Genomic DNA, 18,616 nt, shown 5'->3' with positions numbered 1-18,616 from the left:
TGTTGGGATTCAACCTTGAATTGGTAGCTTTGACCTAGAAATATAAGCAGATCTCAATGACATCATAGGGACTGCTACTTCCTTTTTCTATACCCTTCAGAGCTATGATCTACATTTGCCCGCATTTACATGTAGTTCAGAGAATAGTCTTCCCATAAGTTACTCAAGGCACATATAAATATCAATGCTTATTTTCTTTTCATGAACAGGATAATATGAAAGTAAAGGGTATTTCCCCATCTCATATCTAACACTCACATCTAAAATGGGAAATGTTTCTCAGAAAACCATGGAAGAAAATTCAATTCTACGTATTTTGTTAAACATTCATATCCTTTTTAGTCTGTGTACTCTATATTATTAGATGTATACCTGTACCTGCATGCATGCATGTGTGTGTGTGTGTGTGTGTACATATACAGATAAATTCTGCTACTAACTGCTACTTTATCTACATAGACCTCAGTTTGCTCATCTGTAGAATAGACTTCTAGATGATTGCTTACTTCCCTTTAACCCTAACATTCTGTGATGCTATTATTTGAGCATTTACAGTCAAATGCTACTGTAATCAATTTGCAAAGTAATTTCTACCACAGTATCAAATTACTGCTTTCTAGAGATGAGAAGACTAGAGTTAAATAACTAGTAAGAGAATAGTAAGCAAGAGAGTGAATAATTCTGAAGGGCCGTGAGAAATGGACAGCCTTCGTTAAAAAAGTAAAATTTAATTCAATTTTTTGGTAAAAGATGAAGTATCTGACTTTTAGTTGCTTCTATAGCTACAAATACCTCCTGGATTAAAAAGAAAAAAGGCCTTTCCTAAGAATTATTTTCAAAAACTATCCACAAAAACCTTTTTACCCTGCATATGACATTAATAGACTATTTAATAAAATACTTTTTTGCCATCTCCTTGGTCTGGTTCAGTCCTTTTGCCCATAGTGCTAAAAAAGTTTTAAAGTATGATTTTTGAATAGAGATTTCACTTTGAGGACCAATTCCCTTACTGTCTAATTACCACCAATAAGAACTGCATACCTTCTTCCCCCCCCCTCCAAATCCTAAGCCTTTCAATATTTTAGAAGGAACTGTGAACCTGAAATTCTTTGATAGTTATCTCAGAAATGGCTGAAAAAACCCTTTGGAATTTAGTTTTGCTCATAAGACTTTCTTTGGTCAATGACTAAAGATACAAGGCTCATCTTGCTAGAGTTTTTTAGTAAAGGACAGAAACCTAGGTTATCTGACCCACACTCTGGCCAGGAAATCAGGTGAAGCTTGTTCTAAACCCATTAATTAATATAATGAGGTGGGACGTGTTCTAGGGCAGCAAGAGACAGTCACTGAATCAGACATCGCTAGGATCTTCATTTCTGCCACTGCTCTTCTGCATTTACATTATCTACTATTTTGATCACATCTAAAAATTCTAAAGTGGTTCCACACTCAGCTCAGTCTTAAGGAGCAGGCCAGGTTCAATGAGCTTATAATAGGTCTGGGAAGAAGGGAAGACAGAGGCAGTTAGGTAGCCTAGTGGACAGAGTGCTGGGCTTGGAGTCAGGAAGACCTGAGTTCAAATGTGACCTCAGACACTAGCCATGTGACCCTGAGCAAGTCACCTAACCTCTATCTACCTCAGTTTCATCATTTGTAAAATGAGGATAATAATAGCACTTACCTCCCAGAGTTGTTGAGAGGATCAGATGAGATAATATTTGTAAAGTACTTAGGACAGTGCCTGGCAGTATGTAAATGACGGATAGTCTTATTAGAAGAGTTCTTAAGCAAAAGTGTGTCAATCAACAAGCATTTATTATGTTTGTTGTTTGAGGCACAGTACTAAGTACTGGAGATACAAAAAAAAAGAGACAAAAACATGGACCCTGTCCTCAACAACCCACATTTTAATGGGGAGACAACATGCAAATAACTATGCACATATAAGATGTAGTATAAATGGAAGATGATCTTGGACAGGAGACACAGCTTGGAGGGGAGGTGGAGAAAACCAGGAAAGGCTTCCTGTAGAAGGTAAGATTTAGACTGAATCTTGAAGGAAACCAAGGAAGCTATGAATGGGAGGTGGGGAGGGAGGGCTCACCAGGTATAAGGAACAGTCAATGCAAAAGCACAGAGTCAGGAGATAGAATGACATACGTGAGGAATAGAAAATAAAGTAGTATGGTTAGAGAGTAGAGTGTGTGGAGGGGAAGAAAGTGTTAATAAGACAACAAAGGTAAAAAGAGGCCAGACTGTGAAGAGTTTTAAATGAAAAACAAAACACGACAAAATATTTAATATAGGTTATAGGGATCCATCAGAGCTTACTGAATGCGAGAAGAGTTAAATTGTCACATCTGTGACTTAGGAAAATTTGGAGTGAGGAGAGATTTGGGGTGAGGAAGGAAGGCCAATGAATGGGATGTTGTAATAGCCTGGGCAGGAAGTGATAAGGGCTTTACTAGGGTGGTGGTTTTTTTGTGAAAAGAGTGGGATATACACAAGAAATGTTGTTAAAGTCAAAACAATATTGTTGAATGACAATACTTAACAACAATTTTGATATGTGGAGTGAGTGTGAGTGAGGAATTGAGGAGGACTCTGAAGTAGCATCTTGGATGCCTGAGGCAATGGTGGTGCCCTCAATAGTAACAGGACGGATTGGGAGATCAAAGTAAGAGTGCTGGACATGGAATTGGGTGGCGGTAGGGTCAAATCCCAGCTCTGCTTTGTGGCATTGTGCAAGTCAGTTCTTCTTTCTAGGTCTAAGTTTTCTCATTTGTAAAAATGAGAGAGTTGGATTAGACCAATGGTTCTCAAAGTATGGCATGAAGTCTCCTGGGTGTCCCTAAGATTCAGGGAGTCTGAAAGGTCAAAACTATTTCATAATAATGATAAGATGTTTTAATTTCCAATATGGTAAATCTCAATAGATACAACCCACATAAAAACTTTTTGGAGTCTTTGATATTTTTAAGAGCATCAAGGAGTTCCGAGAACAAAATTGAGAACCTCTAGACTAGATGATCTCAAAGATCTTTTTTAGCTCTAAATCTATACTCTGACCTTAGGACTAGTTTCTCCTTAGGTGTCTCTACGCCATTCTCCATTTATTATTTAATGCTAAAACCCTTACACATTCTACTGAATGACTTCCCCCCTGCCCCATGGTAAGTATCATCACATTTTAGTAGGAAACTTACTTACTTAAACTTTGGGTTTCCATAAATTACAATGGCTTTGATTTCCTCTTAATAAACTCCAAAACAGATAAGGTTTGTTAGACACCACAGACTGCATATTCATGGGCCCACTAACAAGCCTGATCTATGAATGCTCATAAATATACTATTTGTACATATTGCTCCAAGGATGATTCATTTAGTTTAGGTGAGCTGTCTCACTAAACTAAAAAAAAAAAAATTAATGGAACAAGAAATCAATACTGTTAATGATTCCTTTTTTTTGGACTGGATTTGTGATTTCATTGGTCTAAGAAGCTTTCCTCCAAGTACTTTCTCTAACCATGTAGATTGACAGTTTCATGGCAATTTATACTCAGAAAGTTGTTTGGGGACACTGAGGCACAAGTGACTTGCCCAGGGTCACACAGCCAGTATATGTTGGGGGAGTACTTGAACCTTGGACATGATGACTCAGAGGCCAGCCCTCTATTTCCTACCCCAGGCTCTTTCACACATTAATCAATCATAATCAAATATTTACTGAGTGTTTACTATGTGTGGATGACTGTGTTGGGCACTGTAACATGGACACTGTGGTTCCAGAGGATGAAAAACAAATAATTTGCTTGATTCTGCTCTGAGCACAGGATGGCACTGGCTTCCTTCCAGGTGCAGGCCGAGGGAAGTAGCAAGCAGAGGAAAGTGGCTACAGGGAAGCTTCCCCTCATCTCTAGTCAGATGAGTGCAGTCAGTCAGCGGCTTCCTGGAAGAGGCGAGTCAAAGCTCTTTAAAAAAAACTGAACCAACAATAAAGCCCAAGTCATTCTATTTACCTCAAAATATTTTTAGTGGTTTGAAAAATATTGGCTTAATTTTTTCAAAATGCAAGTGTATGTGCATATAAGCACAACAGCACTAAATGTTTGCATTAAATGAAGCCTTTCTAATTTGGGTGGCATAAGAAATTCTGGTGAAACCACAGGAAGGGACGGGGAAGAGAATGTTTGCTGCTGTTACAGCACGGCAGCTGCAGTCACACCACCTGTCTCAGGCTGCCCAGATGTTCCTGCAAGTGAACAGGGGTTAGCTCTTGTGAGGCCTGGAGCGAGAGACCTCCCAGGAGCAAACAAGCCCACTGGGGACTCGGCAGCGTGACAGTCTTCCTTGGGCACTACCCCAGACCAGCATTCCAGAAGCTCTGTGCTGCTGGAGGCAACGTTTACAGCTCAGAGAGATGGGAAATTCAGATTACTGTCATCATCTCCCACTTCTTCCCACCTGCCCACTTGCCCTCTCCCATCCCTCTGCCACAATCTTTCTAACACACAGGTCTGGTCACACAAGTCTTCTGTTTAGAAATCTTCAGGAGTTGCCCATTGCCTACACTGGGCAACTGGAGAGGTTATTCTTTGGCCTCAGACACTGCAGCTGTACAATGAGAAGGCCAAACTCATCACAGGAACTCTGACTCTAGTCTTCTCTAGCAAGTGTTGGGATGTTTGTCTTTCCTTCTGACAGGTCTCCCTGTTTCCATATTCCTCTCCCTCACCCCAATTCATCATCCACAGGGCTACCAAAATAGTCATCCTAAGGTGTAAGTCTGACCTTGCTCAGAAAACACCAGTGACTCCCTGCTGCCTACATGATAATACATGAACACCTCAGTCTGGAATTTAAGATTCTCCACAACTTGGATCCAATCTACATTTCAGTCTTATTTAATACTACCCCCCAACCCCCACTTTGCTGCCACCTAGGATGAATGGCCCAAGTCCGGGGGTGTGCTGGGGCCTGAGAGAACCTGTTTTGGAGAGCTAATTGTTAAATTTTCAGTGTGATCATTTACACCTCAAAAATCAACGAATGCTGATTGATATCGACCAGAGCTTAATTTATTGTTTTGTGGATTGTCTAGATTTAAGAAAGTGATGGAGGAAACATTAATGTAGATTAAACTTAAAAGTATGTCATGCTGTCCTCCCCTTCTCCCCCAAGAGAACTGGCTGTTATACATTTTCCAGCATACCCAGGATATAGGGATATGAAACTATATGCTGTTGACAAACAGAGTAGGTGCTCAACAAATTCTTGTTGATAAACTGATTGAGAATTTAGGCTTGGAGAGTATGCTGGCATTCTTGTCAAGGAAATTTTTTTTTTAATAGAATAACTGAGTGTGGTGGGGCACTACTATACTCTCGGGTACCAAGCAGGCTGAAGCTGAGGCTAGCTGAAGGATGCTTGGGGGTCCTGAGTTACAGTAGGCTAAGCTACTTGTGTGGTAGACATTAATATGGTAAGGAGGGGGCCACCAGGGTGCCTAAGGGGAGGAAGTTAACCAGCTCATCAGAAATGGAGCAAGTCAAAGCTCTTATGCTGATCAGTGGGATCAAACATATGAGTCACCCCTGTATTTCCAGCCTGGGTGAGACAGCCAGTCTTCAAATGTAAACAAATTAATAGAAGAGAATATTTTATTTCTTTGGGTTCAGGGGTGCTACATGGGATACCAGTTTCAGTGATCAACCACCATTTATACACCTCTGAGAATGGGGAACTCACTGCTCCCTGAGGCAGCCCATTCCAATTTCAGACAGGTTTAATTATTAGTAAATTGGTCCTTATATTTCACTGAAACCTGCTTCTTTGAAAATTCCTCCCAATGCTCCTACTCTTTGACTGGGGTCAAGTAAAGCAAGTTTAAACTATCTTAGTTCCACAAATACCTGAAGTGAAAGGAACTATGGATATATAAAGGTAGGTGGGTAGCACAATGGCTAGAGTCCTGGCCCTGGAGTCAGGAGGACCTCAGTGCAAATTCAGCTTCTTACATTTACTAGCTAGCTGTGTGACCCTGGGCAAGTCACTTAACCCTGTTTGCCTCAGTTTCCTCATCTATAAAATGATCTGGAGAAGAAAATGGTAAACCACTCCAGTATCTTTGCTAAGAAACCCCTAAATGGGGTCACAAAGAGTCAGATATGACTGAAAAATGACAACACGGATATTTAGCTTGGAGAAAAGACTTCTGACGAATATAAAAGTTGTCTTCAAGCATTTGAAAGGCTGTGGAAAAGGGATTAATTCACTTGTTCTGCATGGGCAAATAAGGAACCTTGGGTCAAGACGGTAGAGGCAGAATTCACCTCAAAATGTAAGCTTCTTACCAAATCTATGTAGCAGTGGAATGGTCTGCCTCTGAGAGCAGCCAGTTCTTTACAACTGGAATTCTTTAGTCCCAGGCTGGATGTCTGTTATCAAGGATGTTGTTGCAGAGGGTATAGAGGATTCAGGTACATGTTGACATGGAGGACCTTCGCAGCCTATGCCACCTCTACAGTCTTGTGATTTGCAAAGGTATGAGATAATCAAATCAATCCCCTTTCCCATTCCTTTATTTTAATTCAAAGAAGCCAAACAAAGCAATTGGTAATTAGATGTCTAGTACTATTAAGGCATGGTACTGATTCGAGATAGGTTATATTTACGATGCAGCAGAATTTTTATATAATATAGTGGTATCTCTTGGAAATCCACATAAACACTGATTATTCCAATTTTGCAGAACATAAGATAACAATCTACCAATTCTAAAGGATGACAGAGGGTTGTGATTATTGCGGTCTTTGATTTTATGACATACTAGGGGAAGTGGCTATGTTTTATTTCATGCTAAATCCTTTTGCAGGAAGAGTGCCATATCTCCCACCTGCCAGTGATTCATGCTAGGAGAATATTGTTTCAGGTGTTATGAAGAAACCAAGTAGCCTGTGTCCTTGATACTGGGAGAGCAAGATAGTGTGTGCCTTTTGATCAAATCCATTCCCTTCCTCTTCTACCTCCCTGTCCCCCACCCCATGACTGTGTTTAGGAATGAAGTAGAGAAAACCAAGAATTGTATTTGCTGTGATCCCAAATAACTCTGTCCAGTCAAACTTATGCTATCTCTTGCCATAACTCATTTGGTGGCATTTTAACATGAATGTACACACACCAGATCATTCAGAGGCCTTCCCATTCTGACTCCACCCCTCTACTCCATATTTTGGACTGAAGAGGGGGTATTTGTATGTGAGGGTGAGGGAGGTGGAGGTGGCCATACAGCTCTTTTTCTCCTGAGATATTAAGACTGTATTCTTACTTCACTCAAAGAAAGGGCAGAATGAGGTCTAAATATAAAATATCAAAATATGACATGAGATCTGGAGCTAAAATGGATCCTAGAGGTCATATAGCATAACCCCTTCATTTCACAAATGAGCAAACTGAGGCCTTAAGAGATTAAGTGACTTGCCCAAGATCATAGCGATGGTTAATGACAGAGCCAGGATTTGGTCTCAGGTTACGTGATTCAGAATCAGCTCTTTCCAAAGCACTGTAATACCTCCAACACGCTACACAGCTTTGAGTATCTCTTTTGCAAAGGATCAAATGCATTCTCTAGATGCAGATGGAGGAAGACTTACATATATTCACCTCTTTGACATTCATCTTTGAGGGACCAAAAGGAAAAAGATCTTTCCCATATACCTTCCTTAAGAGATATGAGAAAACCGAAGAAGGAAACTAGAGTATAACAGAGAATTTCTGGATAGCTAATGGCTCTGCTTTGGTTGAGAATTATGGTTAAATCCTAGCTTACAAAAAGTTTGTCATGAAGGAGAAACAGAAGTTCATGGTCAGTGATACCATGCAGAAAAAGAACTCAAGGATCTCAAGGACAAGGAAAACTTAGGAGAGAAAGCCATGTACTGCTTCTGAAGGAGGTCCAAAAAGTCTTCATTCTGCAATGGGGCATACACAAAACACAATAAAGAAACCGGGAAGGACATCAATAAAAAAGCCCTTTAGAGGTAGGAGAATAGGCTGATTTGTCTTGATTTTGTTGACTGCTTAAAAAGGAAGTTCCCTTCCATCAAGGGTCATACACTGGAGCTTGACACTAGTAAAGCGGCCACTGAATAGTGACATTCTGTTCCACTGATTAAGAACATGCTGAGTAATTTCACCTACTCAGGGTATGTCTGTGAGGTAGGTCAACTTGCTCTTTCCTTTACTAGTGCTGTGTGATTCATGCTTTGAAAGGTGAAAATTCCAGGAATCTCAAGTGAAGTTCTATTTTCTTATATTCCCAGACAAATTTTACAACCTCAGGAGTTTTAAGCATATACAAAGCAATGGGCCAAATGTTTTTAGCAATAAAAATAATCTTCAGGTGTTTATATAATCAATAAAATTATTCTGTCTCCAGGGATTTCTACCTTTTCTCCAGATGTCCTACCCTATGGCTGGACCCTCGGGAAACAAACTTGGGGCTCATGAATGGGGGCTCCACCATTCTTACGGATTTCATTTTTACCCCAGGCATGTTTAAACTTCAAGCCTCATAGCACCACTCCCCCTGCGCTTGGACTCCTCCTGGAAAGAAAACAAACTTGGAATGGCTACAAAGGCAATCCCCTTCTCAGACCTGTATTATCTGAACAATTCATGGCAGGAAGAGAGCAAAGTCCAGGTTTTTTGCTCCCTTATGTCTTGGTTTTAGTTCCTTATTACCCCTTTTACTTTATGTGTGTATGTTGTGGGAAGGGGAGACTTGGGGGGAGTTATGCACATAATCCCTTCTTCTCAAGTGACTGGCATTGCCTAAGACTTCCTCCTTCTGGTCTCTGCCCAAGCTCCTATGGGAGGCTGTGCACATGAAGTGACTTTCTTCCCATCTGCTCCCATTGCCCAAGTCTTCTCTTAGCTCTTCTAATCTCTGGTCTTTCCTCCAAAAAAAGGAAAAGAAGCAAAAAAGTCCCCAAAAGTTCAACTCTGTAACTGACCTTTTCTATTGACTGAGCACAAAGACAGGGCTACATCCTGCAACAGCCAAGGTCACAGAACAAATAAATAACAGAAGTAGAATTCAAACCTATGTGTTACAATGATGTAAATGAAGATTTTTAAGGCACTTCTGAGTTTGACTAGTTCAACCACTGATGGCACCAGCTTGTGTGACCTTGGAGAAGTTGTTCTTTCTCTCTGAGCCTTGCTTGCCTCTGGGACAAAATGGGGACAATTGTTCTACTTACAGCACAGGGCTGTTGAGAGGCTCTGATCATATAACACATGGAAAACAATTTGCAAACAATAAAACACAATTATTATTCTACAGATAAAGAAACTGAGGCCCAGGAAATTGAGGTCATTAGCCAAGGCCACACAACTAATAGGAACACCAGATCAGGAACCTGATTTACGATTCCCATGATGGAAGGCACTGTCTTATATTGAAGAAAGTGCTGAGCCCAGAATCATGGAGACCTGGAGTCAAGAACTGCCTACACCACTTAATACCTGTGTGACCTTAGGCCATTCACTTAACCTCTATGGACTTCAGTTTCCTTATCCATAAAATAAAAGGACTAGCCTAGATGTCTCTAAGGATACTTGCAGGATACTAGCTCTGATTTTATAACCCTGGGGCAGTTAGGTAGGTCAGAAAGACCTAAGTTCAAATATGGCCTCAGACACTTACTAGCTGTATGACTCAGGGCAAGTCATTTAACCTGTTTGCCTCAGTTTGAGGTTTGCCTCTCAGTAATGAGAGGACCTACCTCCCGGGGTTGTTGTGAGGATGAGAGAATAATTGTAAGGTGGTTAACACAGTGCCTGGCACATAGTATGTGCCACATAAGTGTTAGTTATTATTGTTACCTCTCGGGGGACGTACAGCATAAAATGAAATGACGTAGTAAAATGCTTTGCTAATTTAACGTACTTTAAAGTATCATGCATGTCACTCCTCCCATCATGCCATGCTGTCTCTTAAGTTTGCTGTGGTTACTAAAGTACATGTAATTGTGTGCACACTGCTTTGTTTTTTACAGTCATGGACACAAAGGCAATGCAACTTGTGCATTTAGACTGTGAAGATGGTTAAGTTGATTAGCTGAGCTGTGCTTTGATAGGGATGAGTAGGAACATGTAGACCTGGTCCAAGGCTCGATCACGAGATGTATTTCAGACAACAGTTCGGTTGATTTTCTGTTACTATTCTCCACCATGCATGCCTGTTGTTAGAGATATACAATGCAGACCACAGTGTCACGGACATTCAATGCATCTTACCTCTTGGGGTTGTTGGTATTGAGAAGCTAACAAGAGGAAAGCTCTTTGTGCTTGGAAGGCACTGTGCACCATCTCTGCCTGGAGAAGGAAAAGAAGGATGGCAGGTTAGATCACAGAAGCAGAGGAGAAAGGAACCTCAGAAGCCACACTAACCCATAGCTGACTAAGAGTTTCCCTGTAGAAGGGAATGGGGTATAGAAATCTATCTTGCCCTACAAGAAGATAGAGGGGAGGGGGAGTAAAAGAAAGGAGGATGATAGAAGGGAGGGCAGATTGGGGAAAGGAGTAATCACAACGCATGCCATCTTAGGGTGGGGGGAGGGGAGAGATGGGGAGAAAATTTGGAACTCAAAATTTTGTGGAAGTGAATGTTGAAAGCTAAAAATAAATTAACTAATAAAATAATAATCATTAACAAATAACAAATAAATAAGAATTAACTTAAAAAGCTGTTTCCCTATATAACTCCTTCTGCCCTCCCCCCCGCCCCAGGTCATCAATCTTTCACCTAAAGGTCTCCAGTAAGAGAGAATCCTTTATTTTCCAGGGCATTCCAAACCACTGTTGGACAGAGCTAATAATAACAAACACACAGAGTAGAGCCAAACAAATTTTAATGCTGGATGGGGTCAAAACACGGGCCTCATTCTGCATGCCTCACAGGTTTGTTGAGAAACTCAAATGATTTAATATACGTAAAGTTCTTGGAAAACCTTAAGGAGCTATCTAAATGTAAAATATTATGGAGCAGTATAGTGTCTTAAAGGTTCACTAGTTTGGGGATATATAGGATCTCATGAATATATAGCTCCAAGTCAATCCTGAACTACATGATTGCTAAATTCTTGAGTTCTGGTTTACTTTTCCATTGTGAAGAAGGAGTTTTATTTTCCTACACCCATTTCATCTCAAAGAACATGACTAAATAATATAGCCTTCTGGTAGAGAAATATACTAAATAGTCTGTAAATGTTGTGCCCCCTCTCCCCATCCACCATGAACCTCTCTGAATTTGAATTCACATTCATGGATGTGGTTTACAGAAGTGGCTACTATATAGGGGCATCCCCTGTGATATCATGCTTCTATCACCATTACCACTAATGGTAACTCTGTGGATGGTTACTTCTACTACTGTAGCTCATGAATTTCTATTAGTCTGTCTCCCATTAATAATCAGTCAGAAGATTTAAATAACTTTTTAATAAAGTTATTAAGATGGTATAATGAAGAACAATTGGTATAAAATATTCTCCCCCAAGACCTGAGGAGCATTCTCTCACAAATCTACATAGCTTCGATGGGAAGAGCAGATTCAAATGTAGTGCACAATGGCAGTGAGGTACAGGTATAGGATTCACATTTTGCAAATGATAACTTACAACTCCTGGTACTAAAAGACTTGAAAGTCCTTTCTCTCTCTGTAGAGCCTAATGAGTCTTTCTCTTCCCTCTTGTGTCTAATTTTTTGCCTTCTTGCATCCTCATGTGCCCTTGGGTGTCCATATCTGCTTCCAATGGGATGCACTGTCTCTTACTTATGTAGTAAATCTAATGTAGCCAATTTGGTAGAGAGAAGAGAAAATCCCCTCTCCACCTTGATGCCCTAGGGTACAGGTGAAGGGATTTTTATCTTCAGAAAATGCCTCAACTCTTCAACTGCTAAATGGCTTCTGCCCTTCACCTTACCAGAGAGAGCAACAGTGTGGGAAAGGGACTTTCATACACACACACCCACACACCCACACACCCACACACCCACACACCCACACACACACACACACACTCTATGCCCAAGGGGGATGACTGATTCTCTTAGCTAATCACAAGATGTCTCCTATATGGTGTTAGCTGCTTTTGTCCAATGGTCAAGCACCTATAATACTTTCAAACTGATTAAAGATCTATTCACAGCCTGTTGTAGGGTTGTAAGAAATTCATTAACATTTGCTTAATATTTTATGATTTATTACTTTACGGATCCTCCTGACCACAAAATTGAAGTGTATGTGTGCGTGTGTGTGTGCATGTGCATGTGTGTGTGTGTGTGCGTGTGTGTGTGTGTGTAAACATAAATGAATGGAAAAACTCCAAGAAAACCTAAACACTGAAATCTAAAGTTTTTATTTTAACCAATGATCCTTTGGTCAAGTTACCCAAAAGGCATTGTATGAAAGACTGAAACACAGTTGCCGTGGGAATAATAACTTGGGATCTCCTGATCTGCGTAGTTAAGTTGTTAGTTCAGAAATGGCATTAACCATCTTTTGTACTTGTTCAAAGATTTATGTACAAGTCATGTTCATTTATGCTTTCAGGTTTACAATCTAGTTACCTCATAATAACCCTGTGAAGGAGGTAGTACAGTTCTTAACCTCCCTATTTTAAATATGAGGAAAGGAAGACTCAGAGAGAAGTCAGAATCCAGACTCAAATTAAAGGGTCCTTTCACTATGTCCAGCATTTCCTCCATGTTATGTTGAGTTTTAGGTCCTTTTAAATTGATTAAGGACCTATTTGTATCTTCTTTCTGGGTTGTAGGAAAATTCCTTGACGTTCACTTAACATTTTATGATTACTTTCAGGACCTGCCTTTTCCCCAATAACAACCTCTAATCAATTGAGGGTTAAGCAATTATCTGACGATTTGCATCATTGTAGAGGGACAACTTTATATGCTTGCTCTTCTTTAGATTGCTTTTTTCCCCTAATAGCAGGACTTTTTTGGGGGGGGGGTGTTGAGGGGACTAATTATCTAGCTAATAATGATAAAACCTTTCACTCTGTCCATGACAAAATAGCCTATATGAACCTATGTAATCCTTTGCATGATTCTCACACCAGAATCCTGAAATTCTAGGCCTGATTGGCATAATAGAGATCATAATCAAAAAAATTATTCTAAAGTCAAGCAATTCTCAGCAGAGTTCCTAAGTCAGATTTCAAATTACTTCTATTCAATCTCCTGGAAGACTAATGGAAACTTTATTCTTTCTTCTTTTCACTGACTGCTTCATCTGTGGCCCATTTCTTTAGAGCCCACTGAGTCACCTAATCAGGTAACGTCTTATTTACAGGCAATTTCGGTGAACTTGCTGAGTCTGATAACGAGGGAGGGTGAATTTGGTTCGCTCAGCTAATTTAAAACACTTTGAAAGGAAATGTAGGTTTTTCAATAAATAAAAATAATTGAGGGGGCTTGCTAAGCTTGGTCATCAAGACACCCATGAGTGTGTGTGTGTGTGTGTGTGTGTGTGTGTGTGTGTGTGTGTGTGTGTGTGTGTGTGTGTGTAGGAGGGAAACATCTGGTGAATGAACAGTTTTGTACACATAATACACCAATGCACAGTATATATAGTATACCAATAATCACTTCAACAACTAGGCATCCTGGGTGGAAAATTTCTCCTGTTCCTTGGTCCTGGAGTGAGGGGACTAGGAGGGAACAAGTAAAAATGACTTCTTTCAAGTTAATCTTCTCTGTAGAATGCAGTTTCTAAGACGGAAGCTTATCTGAGTGTTGAATATCCACTGAGACTCTGCATTGTTTATTCAAAAAAGCTAGAGGCAAAATATGATGCGGTCAGGGAAATGACAGACCCACCAATTATATAAAAATATTATTAGCTAACACTTATAAAATGCTTTTATGTTTGTTTTGCATACGTTACCTCATTCAATTTGTTCTTCACAACAACCCTGTAAAGTAGGAGCAATTATTATTCCCATATATATTTATATTATTATTCATCATATTCCCATGTTATTCCCATATACCCTCAGGAAACTGAGGCTGAGAAAAGTTAAGTGACTTGCCAAGTAACTGTCTGAGCTAGGATTAGAATGCAGATGTTTCTGAGTCCAAGTCCTGAACTCTGTCTACTGAGCCACCAGCTGTCTCAAAAATCAATCCTCAGCCAATTAACAAACATTTATCAGGCACTTATTATTTGCTAGGAACTGTGCTAAGCACAGGGGATGTAAAGAAAAGCAAAACAATTCCTGCTCTCAAGGTGCTTACATTCTAATAGCAGAGACGGTATGTAAATAAATAGGTACATACAGATAACTACATACAAAATGGATGAAAGATAACTTTAGAGGGGAAAGCTCTAGCAGCTGAGAGCATAAGGAAAAGTCTCCTGCAGAAGGAGGCATCTGAACTGAGTCAGGCAGGAAGACAGGAAAACTGCTAGCTGCATTCCAGTCATGCAGGACTGCCCTAATAGAAAGTAGACTACTGGATGGAAGTCATTATGGCCACACTGCTGAATGTGTACAGGGGAGGTGAGAGGTATGAAGGGACCAGATGGTATAGAGCTTTGAATGCCAAACAAAGCATTTGATGTTTGATCTTGGAAGCAATAGAAAGTCACTGAAGGTGTGGAAGAAACTCCAGGCAGAGAGAAAATTAACAGGCTGTTGCAATAATCTAGACTACAGATGAGGGATCTGTACAGGGGTGGTGGGTATGTGAGTGGAAAGAAGGGGACATAGATGCGAAGATGGAAATAAGATGTGGGAAATGATTTGATATATGGTAAGAATGAGAAGGATGACACCATGCCCTAGAGAGTAATTCAGAAATTCGGAAGAGGAGTGGGGTTTAGCAAAAAGATAATGAGTTCTGATTTGCATGTTGTATTGATAATGCATTTTTTGTTTTAGGATAATCAAGTGTTTCTGACTGAATAATGTGATTAAAGATCTCCCCCACCCATTAAGGGCCTGGGAGGCTTACTGATTGGAAGTGTTTGTTTGGCCAGAGGAGACTCTGGGCACATGCTAAGGAGACCCCTGGTTTTTAAAATGGTGTTGGTGGTATGTATGTATGTAATGGTCAGACTGCTGGATCTGTCCATTCCTCTGTTACGCATGTATTGCTTATGTCAGATACTTGGAAGCCATGTCTGTTGATCATGATTTCTTTGTATTTTCTCTGACGCTCAGGGTGTTGACTTTTCCCCTTGAACTAAGTGAATGATATAGATGTGCTTGACTAAAGTGATTGTTGACCCCTCAAAGTTGCTTTCCTTTTAGAAAAGCAGATCAAAGAACAGGTGACAGCAGACCCTCCTCTGTACGCCAGAGTCCTTGCTGTTACACATGTCCTGAGTTTGAGATGCCCATGTGATAACAGTTACATTTAAAAAAGATCTGAGATAAGACTCTGAGGTGTGAAATGAAAACCCTAAATGTCTAATGCTTCTGGAGCTCTTTTCATAACAGAGGCCTCTTGGATAAGGTAAGAGTTCTAGAGCAGAGATATCAAACAACCCAGCCCACTCCTGAGTGCACCTAAATAAGATTAAAATGTAATAGGAAAATATTTAACAAAATAAGCAAAAATACAATAATGTATAGATAATATATGTAGTCCATATATGGCCCACAATGATCATTATACACGGATTGGTGCCTCCTCCTCCTTCTATTTGAGAACTGTTCTATAGAGAACCATTCCAACAACAGTACAAGAGAATCAATCAAGCATTTATTAAGCATCGACTTTGTATCAATCTTTCGTTTAACATCTGAATAAGCTTCCCAGGACCAACTTTACCAATAAGTCGAGTGGAAGTCTACCTATGTGTTGCGATCTCTTTGACCCCCAAATACCTCCTCCCACAGGTCTGACAAGGTATCAGACAAAATCACTAAAGAATGATTCTTTAGCTTTGTAAGTATTTTTAGTTTTGGGCAGCTAGGTAGTGCAGTGGATAGAGCACCAGTGCAGGAGTCAGGAGGACCTGAGTTCAAATCTCACCTCAGACACTTGACACTCACTAGCTATGTGACCTTGGGTAAATCAACCCCAACTGCCTCATCCTGGGTCATCTTCAGTCATCCTGATGAGTACTGAATTCATATGAATACTGAATTCACTGGATTCAGATGGTTCTGGAGAAGTGAAGCTGGTGACCTGAACTCAAAACAAAGTCAAGTGCAAGTCATGTCATCATTTCTCTGATGGCATGGTCTTCTTCAGCAACAAAGGACGAACACACACATTTTTAGTTTTAAAGAGCATCCAAAACCTCTGGTTGAGTGACATCTTTGGCCTTTTTTAGCTTACAGTTTGGGAGAGAGAAGTGGCACAGGAATTAGTTGACTGTTGTGAGCTTGATTTGAGTCTGAGAGGAAAAATCAGGCTGAAAAAATTTAAGGGTGCCAAAGATACACCTGGCAATTCTGTGAAGGCTCATACTTAAAGCTTCCTTATAGTGGCTTTCAGATGTGTAGTTCAGTGCTTTTGAACAAAGTAGGCACTTAATAAATGCTGAATTCAGTTGTAAGGAAGGATGCACATGTTTAATGCCACAGGTGGCCAGTCTTAGAGATGGTGGGGGAAAAAACAGTTTTCCTTCCCTATTATATTGACACAGGATGCTTCTGTTATCCAATTCTGATTCACACCCCATTGAGATATGTACTTGATCCTGGGCTCTTTAATGATTTTACCCATAATTTGGACAAAGACAGAGATGGCATAGTTATACAATTTTCAGATGACATGGCACTGGAAAGAAGAGTGAACACACCAGATCAAAGAGTTAGGATTCCAAAAATATCTTCCAAGGAAGAATGCTCTAAAAAAACCTAATATTATGAAACTTGAAATGGATAAATGTAAAGTCATAATTTGAGTTAAAAAATCACTTTCCCAGGCATAAAATATGAGAGCATGGCTAGACATCAGTATCTGGAAAAGATAAGGGGGTTTTAATGAGTTGAAAGCTCATTATGAGTCAACAGAGTCACACGGCAGTCAAAAAAGCTAATATGACCTTGATGGGCACGGTGTCCTGGACTATGGAGGTAAGAATACTGCTAAACTCTGTCTGGGTCAAACCACATCTGAAATAATGCACTCACATTTGGGTGCCACACTTTAGGAAGGATATTGGTAATCTAGAGTAGTTAGGGGAGAGCATCCAAGAGATTATACAATATGAGAATGGGATAAAGGAACTTGAGATATCTTAGAGAAGAGAAGACCTGGTTAGAAGGAGGGGTAATAATGGCTATCTTCAAATATCTCAAGGACTATAACATTAAAGAGAGTTGAACCTGCAATATTTGGCCCCAGAGGACATGACTAGGAACAATGGGCTGAAGTTGTAGAGAGGCACATTTAGTTGTGATGGAAGGAAATTTTTAACAACTGAAGTTATCCCAAAGTGACCTGGCATTCCTCAAGTGGTCGTAAGTTCCTGTCTTTTGGAAACCTTCAAGCAAAGGAAAAATCAGTGAAAACTGAACTGGGAGAACAATTAAAAAATAACACAGTATGTAATAAAGTGCTAATTCTGTAGGTCAGCTAATTATGAATAAAGCCCTGATAATGGACTGTTGAGTTTATCAGTCTATGCAGGGAAAATAAAGATTTCTTGTACTTTTCAGTAAAGAGAAAATAGAGATAGAGAAACCAATTCTGATTCTTTCTGAATAAGCAGGTTTTATCTATAGACTTCAACAGGGTATTCTTTGGAACTCCATCATCCCTGCTCACCATGACCTAACATGATCTCTCCCAGTGCATGACAGGGGAGTTTTCACAAAGCTTGCAACTCCCTGGGACAGTTGAGTTTCTGATGTACTGAATATATTCCTAATAAAACTGAACCTAAATTTAGAGTCTGACTAAGGGAAGGAAGCAATAATGTCACACACTCTGGTTATTTAAAAAATAAAATCTGTTGGCAAAACTTCATTAAACCATAAACACTGTTAATTTAAAGACGCCAGTCTGCTCAAATACCAGCCATATCATACAACAGGGCTAATTTCAGGTTCTGCCTTAAGCGCTAAAGGACGTACCTAAAGGGCAATAATTTTTATTAGGTAATTTGTTCTAAACTAGAATCTCTTGTGCCCTTACACAGTTTCCTGTAGTTTTAAAAATAATGCTGTCTACCTTGGCAGAGGAGAGAGGTGGGTGTTTATTTAACAGGGTTAAGCAGTTCTGTAGACTGGCAAATGAAGAAAGAGGAGGTGTACCGGGAATGTGGAGGCTAAACTACAAGTAATTAATCTTTTTTTTTTCCCACAAGGCACTGATAATACACAAGGGCCATCCATTATTATTAGAATTGTTGTTTAGGCAACTGCCAGATTACATGAAGACATCTGTACTAACAATATAAAACATACATTTCAACAGGTTACTTGTTGTTTCAATATTTGTAAGATGTCTCAAATGTATTTTTTCTGAGCTTGAGGAAAAAATAACCCACAATTTAAAAAAAAATGTAATTCCTAAACCCAGAGAGGGAATAAAATATATCAATCTTTTAACAATGAAATGCCTTT

The 18,616-nt window shown here is 39.8% G+C and overlaps 1 protein-coding gene across 1 annotated transcript in view; it reads right to left on the bottom strand.

Annotated features, from left to right (window-relative positions):
- The window catches only part of CAP2 (cyclase associated actin cytoskeleton regulatory protein 2), a 165,567-nt gene that overhangs the window by 80,814 nt on the left and 66,137 nt on the right, over positions 1-18,616 (bottom strand). Inside the window, exon 4 of the mRNA XM_072603923.1 lies at positions 10,305-10,382. Coding sequence (XP_072460024.1) covers positions 10,305-10,382 — 78 coding nt within the window. The remainder of the gene's footprint in view (positions 1-10,304; positions 10,383-18,616) is intronic.

This window comes from Notamacropus eugenii, chromosome 4, assembly GCF_028372415.1.
Source record: "Notamacropus eugenii isolate mMacEug1 chromosome 4, mMacEug1.pri_v2, whole genome shotgun sequence".
NCBI lineage: Eukaryota > Metazoa > Chordata > Mammalia > Diprotodontia > Macropodidae > Notamacropus > Notamacropus eugenii.
This window is presented reverse-complemented; position numbering and strand designations above follow the sequence as displayed.